The following is an 8,928-nucleotide window of genomic DNA, read 5'->3' as shown; positions in this document are numbered from 1 at the left end:
TTAACTTATTCAAGTCTGATACAACTCTCTTTTTAGCAGAGCCCCAGTTTCAGCAGAGAAAACCTGCATGGTTAGTTCCTACAATAGCGTGGTTTATATATGTAGCCTGCAGCACTTCTGTTAAAGCCTCGCAATGCAGTTTTCTCCTCATAATCATGGGGAAAACTTGTATGTGGACTTAATGGGGCCAAATAAAGCATGCTTCGGGTAGTAAATCTTCTTCCTTGTCCTTGCTAGGACAAGGGGTAATGGGTGCAAATTGGAGCATAGGAGGTTCAAGGTGAATATCCGAAAAAAAATTTTTACTGTGAGAGTGACAGAGCACTGGAACAGGCTGCCCAGGGAGGTTGTGGAGTCTCCTTCACTGGAGACATTCAAAACCCACCTGGACGTGTTCCTGTTTGATGTGCTCTGGGTGACCCTGCTCTGGCAGGGGGGTTGGACTAGATGATCTTTCGAGGTCCCTTCTAACCCCTAGGATTCTATGATTCCCTTGATGTACTTTCCTTTCACTCCCCTGTGGAAGGTCATCAGGGACACAGCAGAATGCCTTGGGCATTGTATATTGAATATACATATATTCAATAGCACTTTGCAAATCACACTGAATTTTAAAACAAATCTGCTCTTTTTGTTCTTAGTGTTGATTACTACTATCAGCCGTGCTATGGCTACAAGGGAGATAATATTCAAGTTGAAACTTCGCTTCTTTTTTGTGGTGGAAAACCCAAAAACTTCAAACACCTGACTTGCACCCAAAAGGTGAAGGGCACCCTGTGGTGCTGTGACTGTTATATAAGCTCCTCATAAATTAAAAAATAGAATTTACATCCTTTTGAGGTGTGGAAAAGCTCTTTTAAACCATTGTTAAATACAATTGTGAAGGTATCTGTTTGCTCCAGGATGCAAGATACTGAGTTGCAGCCAGCTGGTGGGATGCAGAGGTGAGGAGGCTGGGGGAGAGGGTGTCCTTCCTCTCCCCTTGCCCCTGAGCTCTGCAGCATGGTCTTCTGCTTTCCTTAACTCTCTCCTGATTAGACCTGCAAAATAAAATACAGCTCTTATTTTATTGTAAGATTATACTTCATTCTGGTTTTATTATCCAGTGCTACATTCTCCCAATGCTTAGAAAACCAAAACATGCAGTGTCGTTGCCTTGAGGAATTACAGTTTAGGCATAAGATACACTTGAAGAAATAAGAGCAGGAAAAAAAGAGGTGAGAGATATGTAGCAAGATGGTTTTCCTTTTTGGGCCATTAGATTTCATTTATTTTTCTGGCCAGTTCTGTATGGATGGGATTCATCTCAGTACCCTTTCATGGCTTAAAATACAGGCATCTGTCCTAAGATGGGGAACTGGGCTGCTCATAAACAAGCAAAAGCAGTGGATACCTTCACAGAGGAATTTATCCCTTACAGGAAAGTACCTAAAGAAGGTGGTAGAATGGACCCATTAGGGATTCCTGTCTTTCTCCATTGCCTCTAAAAGAAATCCAGGTGATTTATTTAGATTAAATACTTATTTTTCACATGGCAAGAATAATCCCAGACTCAAATAATTTTATTTCTTATTGAAACTTTAAAGAAAATAAGAATTATTTTTTTAAAAATGTTTTTAGCATTTTCATTACCGGGGAAAATATCCACATACCCAAAGAGACATTTTTATTCAGAATGTCCATTGCAGGAAAACTCAAAAGGGCTGGTGCCACCTACCCATCACCTGGAGTCCAGGGGACAGGCTCTGAAGGTGACACCAGGGCTGCTGCCTCTAATGCTGCTCTCTCCCTCACTGCTGGTTGGTGCTTGTGAAGGGAATACCTGCTGAAGTGCTAGCAATTCCTGTCCTTTATGTTTATTACGGATATGCCTTGGGCCTAAGAAATGTCAACCAAAGGACCTGTGATGACTTGAAAAATCACGCACCAGTGCTATCTACCCTCCAGCCAGCATGGGACGAGCGATGCATTATAAATCCACATCCTTTACTGGTGGAGAGATTAAAGAAGCAAGAAAAGAACTTACTTAATCCCTGCTTCAAGCAGTTTAAAAGCTTCTTCTTGCTTGGGGTGCTACATAAATCAAAACTCAGGACTGGCTACGTTGTGCAAATAAATCTTCCATTATCTTTACTTCTCACATAACTTCTCTGTAACAAAATCTGAATTCCCTACCAGATATCCTAGTAAAACGTCAACCATTCTATAATTTAGTAGCATCATAATAATACTTTCTTCAGTTATGTCAGTCTGTCAGACTGCACTTGACATATTGCTCACACATAAAAAGTAAAATTAATATCTTAATATATCATTTAGTCTATTATTTCTTAATATTGAAATCCATTACATGTAAACCCTCTGTACAATAATTAATCATGCATGAATACAAACCAATTAAATTACTCTGAAAAATGTCTCCAGCAAGTTATTTCCACATGCACTTGAGGAAAAATATTGTAAAAGATGTAAGTGTATTAATTATTTCTACTTGAGTGAATGATCATAATAATGGTACAGGACACTTAGTATTGGGCATTGCAATAGGATAAAAGAACATGTATAATTCTTTTTTTTTTTTTTCTGAAAGAATGGGAACTACCAGAAGAAAAGGAATTATTAGTTTATAAAACATTTTTTTTGCACATACAGAAAACCTGTTTGAGGATGTGATGATACTTTACAGACAGTCATTAATTAAGCATTACACGTGAAGGCGAAGTGATAACAGATATGTCACAACTGAAAATGTGTACCCAAGACAACCTGCCATTCTGAAAACTTGCACAGGATTCAACAAAAAACAGAGGCCAGTGCTGTGCATGGGCTGGTGAACACCATTTCAGGGCTGCTCCATCGCCACGTTTCCCACAGCTGCGCTCAGCACTGCACACCAGCCCCGTGCTTGCTGCCGTGGGCAGTGACAGGCAAAGCATGTGCTGAAATGCAAAGCTGGGGCTCAAGTCGTCCTGCTGTCTTTAGCTTTAAGTTGGATACAACCTAGTGCTCATGGCACTGATCCAGAGCTTGAGCTAATTTGGAGCTGGCTTGATATGTCCATGCAGGTGCAATCACAGCTTTCGGGTAGGCATGTTTATAAAGTCAGCTCTTCCAGATCATTTGGAGTCTTTTCTAGTACATGTTCAGAGCAACTAGTGCCACTAGACTTCTGGTGTTAAGTAGTTGTAAAGACTTAACATTTTGTTGCAAACTGGACCAACTGAACAATTGCTTAATTAAACAATTAAAGAGTTAGTTGTTTGCCAGTGCTTTTAGAATCCCAGCCTTCTCTTAATTTTCACAAATGTTTTGTGCTGTGAACTTAACCTGTCACAATTTTCTTTCATTGCACATATTTGCTAATGCCAGAAGCCCCAGCAGACAGAGTTCACAAATCAAGCCTTTGGCAGGTTGCAGGCTGGGTCTCATTCTCACCTACACCTCAGTGCCTCAGGGGACTTGCTGTCTTCTCCAGCTGAAGCACACAGGTATGCCTTTGCTTGCTTCCCTCAGTCGGTTGTGCTCATTTCCAGCTGAAACACTTGGCTGCCTGAAACTCAGGTAAGACCTCTTCAGTATTTAATTTTCCTGCTAAGCATGGAACTAGAATATGTTGGAGTTTTGCTGGTCCTTGTTTCTCAGTTAAATGGAGTAATGGTTAAAGACTATCTTTGGTATTGAACGCCATGGTGTTAGGGTAGGGACTGGGACGTGTGCGTACTGAGATTAATGCAGGTACCTTTATTTCACTCTGGTGCTGTTGCAGTGGCCACAGCTTAAGTAATCTCTGAGTTTGTCCATTATTCTGAAAGTATATGAAATTTAAAGTCCAACTCAGCAGTAAAGTGCCTGCTTGGTCTTGCCTTGAACCCCAGCTCTGCTGCCAGGTCCCTCTGTATCCAGGGAGCCAGGCACAGCTGTGCAGGTGCTCGCCAGCATTGTCCCCTGTCACATGCCAGGGTCTCTGCGGTCATGGCCAGTGAGAGGAGCTGAAGCAGCACAACGGGCTGGTGGCCCCTGATTGCTTTCCTTCCCTGCAGTTGCTGAAACAGCCTTGTAGGTATGGCTGTTGTGTCATGTACTCTATAAAGCCAAGCCTATGTGGAGCTTGTAACATCTGAAGTACTTTGAGTTGAATACTTTGCTTTGTTCCCACTTCCCTCAGGGGATTATTTCATCTTAGCCCATTCAGCACAGCAATGGTTCTATGAAGGTGAGGAACAGTAACAGAGCTGGGAAGTGGCACTTTGGGCACGCTCACTGGAGACACCTCAGCAGCTGGAGCTGCATCAGGGTGTCCTGGCCCTGTTGGTGCCTATGGATGAAGAAAGAGATGGAAGGTGTAAGGGTTGGAGAAAGATTGCATTTTGGGAGCTCTACTTGGTGGTAGGATGCTGGGTTGTCTTTTACACTCATGGCTGTCTTCTGTTTTTCCTGAAGACGTTTTGTGTTGGCAAGTCTTCTTTTCCTCCAGATAAGTAGGAAGAGGAAAGATGTGAAGTAAACACCTCAGTTAATCTCCTTTGGGTTCATACTGATGTTCTCCTGTAGAAGTCTCTTCTGTTGATACTGACCTTGCCTGTTTTTCCTCACCACATTTAAAGCTGTGGTTATAATCTCTACCAAAATTCATAGCATCTGACTTCAGGCATTTTTCAGTGCCACTTTTATTAGGACCTTGGTCTTTATTTTAAGTCAATGTAAAAAACAAGAACCTTCTGAGAAAAAGTTTGTTCTCTGCAAACAGCACTGCTGAATTTATTTATGATTAAATGGCTTATATTCAAATATTACAGTGTTTTTCCTGATAGCATTTTGATTTTACTTTAAACTCAGTGTGGATATGTTTTTAAGGTCTTCTCCAAAGTCATGTGTGAGATATCTCTCTGCTTTCACACTGGTTTCATTGCTGAAAATTGTCAGGAGAAATTTTTGCTAGAATAAAATCAAAGCCAGGTTTTCCTTTTAACATTTACGTTTTGATTATGGCTTTGTCACTTTACTAAGGGCTCTGTCTGGGTAAGCTTACACACAAGAGGTGCCTTGCTGAGGCAGAGCACTGGGTGACCTGCCAGTTCTTCTCTTGCAGCAGCATCAGTTTGAGCTCTACAGGGAGGCATGAGGCTGGGTCTGGTCATGCTGTTAAACCTGAGTAAGTACAGATGTTACAGTTATTAAAGCCAATTTTGAAATATTACCATGTGATTTACATATCTCTCCAAGATTTTCATTAGAGTGCCTCTTTTAATTACACTATTAAGACCAGCTCTGCTGCCTGGGAGCTATGAATGTTATGATACAAAGAAAAGACACATGTTGTAATTGAGTCTGAATCAGGTCCTGCAAGGGGTAGTCAGTATCTGGTAACAGCTACATGAGTGTGGTTCTGCATAAATAAAGAACAGGGTAACTAAACTAATGCATTGCTTTATACCTAAAGAGTCAAGGATCACTCATCATCTGAATTATAGCCTGAGTCATGGATTTAAATCTGACTATAAAGTACTTTATGTTTACTGCTGCAATTGCATTACTGTTTCCAGTGTTCTGCAGGATCTTTGTGTATTGATTGTATTTTTTTTTATACTGCACCGTTTATAACAAGTTGAGCCAAGTAAACCTGAATAGATAAAGCCTCCAAGGTACCCATTCCTGTTCAGGGTTTCAGGACAGAACTTGTTTAAAAGAACAAGCCCTGTAAGGGAAGTCTTAACATAATGGAGAAAATATTTAAAGTTGTTTCAGGCCAAATAAACCAAAAGATCCTTCAGTTATTTATAGAAATTTGAGAATTATTCTGTTTAATTAGTGACAATTCCATGGGTCTGAATGGAGGGTTCTGGGACCAGGACAGGAGGTGCATTGCAAATCATGAGAAAATCTAAGAGACCACTGATGTCAGTTCTGGTCTCAATTTCACCATAATCACTTGGAAACTAGCAGAAATCATCTGGCTCTGCTCAGAGTCAAATGAAATGCCTGTGATTCTGCTGTAGGAGTGCTGGCTATGGATATGCCATGGTAGGAAGCATGATAAATTCTTGCTTATAGCCTGCTGGCACGTTTGCTACACAATAATGTGCTGATAATTTAAGTTTTAGCATATATTTGCAATATGTTAACTGTTATTTTTATCATGATTTTGCAGCAGATGTATTCATTACCAAAGTTCTTCAAGGTTCTACCCAATCGTATTACTACAGACAAAAGGAGTTCAGGCAAAGGATAATTTGTTTTTATGCTGCTGTTGGGATGTAACTGATTTTCTCTGGAGAATACTGCTGGGTATACAAAACAATTTCATCTCTCTTTGATCTTTTGCGCTCAGTGCTGATAAGACTCCAGCATGCACAGGATGACTGTGATGCTGGGTCTTGCCACCCAGCTGTTGGGGACCTCCTTCTGGGTCGCAGCAAGCAATTAACAGCCTCATCAACCTGTGGAATGAATGGCCCTCAGAAGTACTGCATTATAGGCTACCTAGAGGTTGGTTTGCTCTTTATTTTTACATAAACTGGACTCTGCTTACTGACAATATTCTCATCTGTAAAAGAAAATTGCACAGACTAGGAAGTTTCTGTTGGAGTGATCTGAATAATCATCAGACAGTGTGACATAAGCCTAGTGGAAGGCTATGCCTTCTTGCAGCCCATATGGAGAGTTTCACAGCCATCAGCCCCTGAAGTGATGTGTAGCTTTTCAAGCTGGAGAAATGTCCATGAGACTCAATTGAGGACAGGGATTTCTGAAGTTTTGCTCTCCGGTTCCTTTTCCCACTCATGCCTCAGAGGTGAAGACCACAGTTTGCTTGTGCAGGAGTGCTTAGCAGGATGAATGCAGTCATGCATGCAATAGGCACAGCCTCATCGGACCTTCACTGGAGGACATGTCCCATACCATGTTGTGACCTGAGGCAAACTGTTAAGCAATTTACATCATGTCCTCTCATGTCTTTTGATCTGAAATTAGACCAATGTTGATGAAAGCAGAAAGCCAGCTCCAGCAAAGGGAAAATCTAATTATGTAGTTCAGTCTTTGGCCATGTTGGTTGACACATCCAAAGCTTGGGTGATCAGAGGGATCCATCTTGCTCCCTGGCCACAGCAATGGGGGCCATGGGGAACTAGTGGGCATGTGGGACCCATGACAGGCAGAAACAGGAATTCACTTTTTACATATCCTGGAGGACTTGGCCCCACTGGGCTAAATGTCACTAAATAGAAATATTTTCATTAAATACCAGCTTAGGCTGAAGGAAAAATTAATACAACACTGCTTAGTTTATAAGCAATTGAAAATAACAATGGTTTATGATCTTCTGGCAAAACACTGTGAGATATTTACAGTGCAAAGCTCTGCCATACTGAGGTGGCACACTCATTTCAACTATGGTTTTATGCAAAATGTCAATATCTCTTTCCCCTTCCAAAAAAGCCTGTAAGCTGCTCATGTTGTTTGAACAAGTGGATCCTGGACACTCACTCATTGCTGTGCTCTGAGTCTTGACACTGCTCGGTAGATGGGCACAGAGTCATCTTAGAGATATTGTCTTTCTTGCCCTTAGCTGGATGACTGCCTTCCCCTCCCCCACTTTTCAATAGAAGATCATAGGGCAATAAAAATGTAATATTTTCACTTGCTTGTACTTATCCTTTGAAGTTCATAAATACAGGCTCATGAAAAGGAACAGCTGTTCCACAATAGTCCCTGTGATTTAATGCTGTTTCAATATATCTTGATCCCTGGTGACTGTCTCCTGAAGAGGATGAGAGCTGCAAACTCTGCTGCTTTGTAGAGCTTGAGGGATAGAGGCTTGTGCTCTGGCAATGTGATCTGCTGTACCAGCTCCCCTTAAATATGTGTGTCACCCAAGTTATATCAGAGTCCCACTCAACTCAGTTCTCTTTCTCACCACCCTTTCTTGAATGCTTCACTGGAGGCAGGCCAGAAAGCTCTACACCTTGCAAAGCCAAGTGCTTCCTCCCCCATTTCCTCCCCTGATGATCAGTGTCAGATGTCATGATGAGAGCAAACCTTACTTGTGAAAGTTTGTGTTAGTCAATAGGGAAAGCTGCCAAGATCCAGGACTCAGCTGGGTTGTCTGATTGAGAATTCAGATTGAAAAAATTTAGAGTTCAACTGTTTTGTGTTTGAAAAGAAGCACTGAAAATAATCCTCAGTCTTTAGTGTGTCTTAGTGTTTCTAAATGTAGATTAAGTGGGTTTTAGCTCTATGATTGTATTTACTAATTGCACGTTTTGAAAGGAAAGAAAACTCAGTATTGAGGAGAGTATATAGCTGCACACTTCAGAGGCAAATGGGATCTGTCAGACTTGCCTTATGTGGACATGCACATGCTTGTCCTTTGGGGCACAAAAAGGTGTTTATGGAGCAACCTTAAACGTGAGCTGACTGAGTGTCATATTTTATGTCTATATAAAGCAGAGAGTGGGTGAGCACAGTCCTGCCAAACGCTTCAATAACCTGAGCTCTCCTTACCAGACCTTTGTGAAATGATATGGCAGGATATTTTTTGTATTTGTTTCTCATCTTCTGAGTTGTACACTTGTACCTCTGTCAAGTGTGGTATAGAATGACTTAATAGAATATACATTCATCATACTGTTTAAAACACATTAATTATACAATACCTGTAAATCTATATCTCTCTGTTTATTATGTTAATAATTCCCAGGTGATTTCATAATACAAAGATGTCCAAACCGTTCTAATACTTCTCTATACATCCTGAGCATGCCAGGCAGGGTTCCTCTCCACCTGTCCCCTTCAGGGTCATTTCCAGCCCATCTCCTGCCACTAACTTCCACTTTTTATTTTCAGCAGCATCCCTGCCAGCCCCCCAGCCAAGGGCACCAAACCCTCCTCCTTCAGCTCCCTCTGGGGTGCTGTGTCATCTCCCCTTCTCCT

The 8,928-nt window shown here is 41.4% G+C and overlaps 1 protein-coding gene across 1 annotated transcript in view; it reads left to right on the top strand.

The window, feature by feature from the left end:
* Window positions 1-5,118: 5,118 nt before the first annotated feature.
* LAMB4 (laminin, beta 4) overlaps window positions 5,119-8,928 on the top strand; it is a 42,065-nt gene continuing 38,255 nt past the window's right edge. The window contains 2 exon segments of the mRNA XM_009996787.1: window positions 5,119-5,152; window positions 6,329-6,486. Coding sequence (XP_009995089.1) covers window positions 5,119-5,152; window positions 6,329-6,486 — 192 coding nt within the window.

The sequence above is a fragment of the Chaetura pelagica genome, unplaced genomic scaffold, assembly GCF_000747805.2.
Source record: "Chaetura pelagica isolate M959 unplaced genomic scaffold, ChaPel_1.0 scaffold534, whole genome shotgun sequence".
In the NCBI taxonomy this organism is placed as follows: domain Eukaryota; kingdom Metazoa; phylum Chordata; class Aves; order Apodiformes; family Apodidae; genus Chaetura; species Chaetura pelagica.
This window is presented reverse-complemented; position numbering and strand designations above follow the sequence as displayed.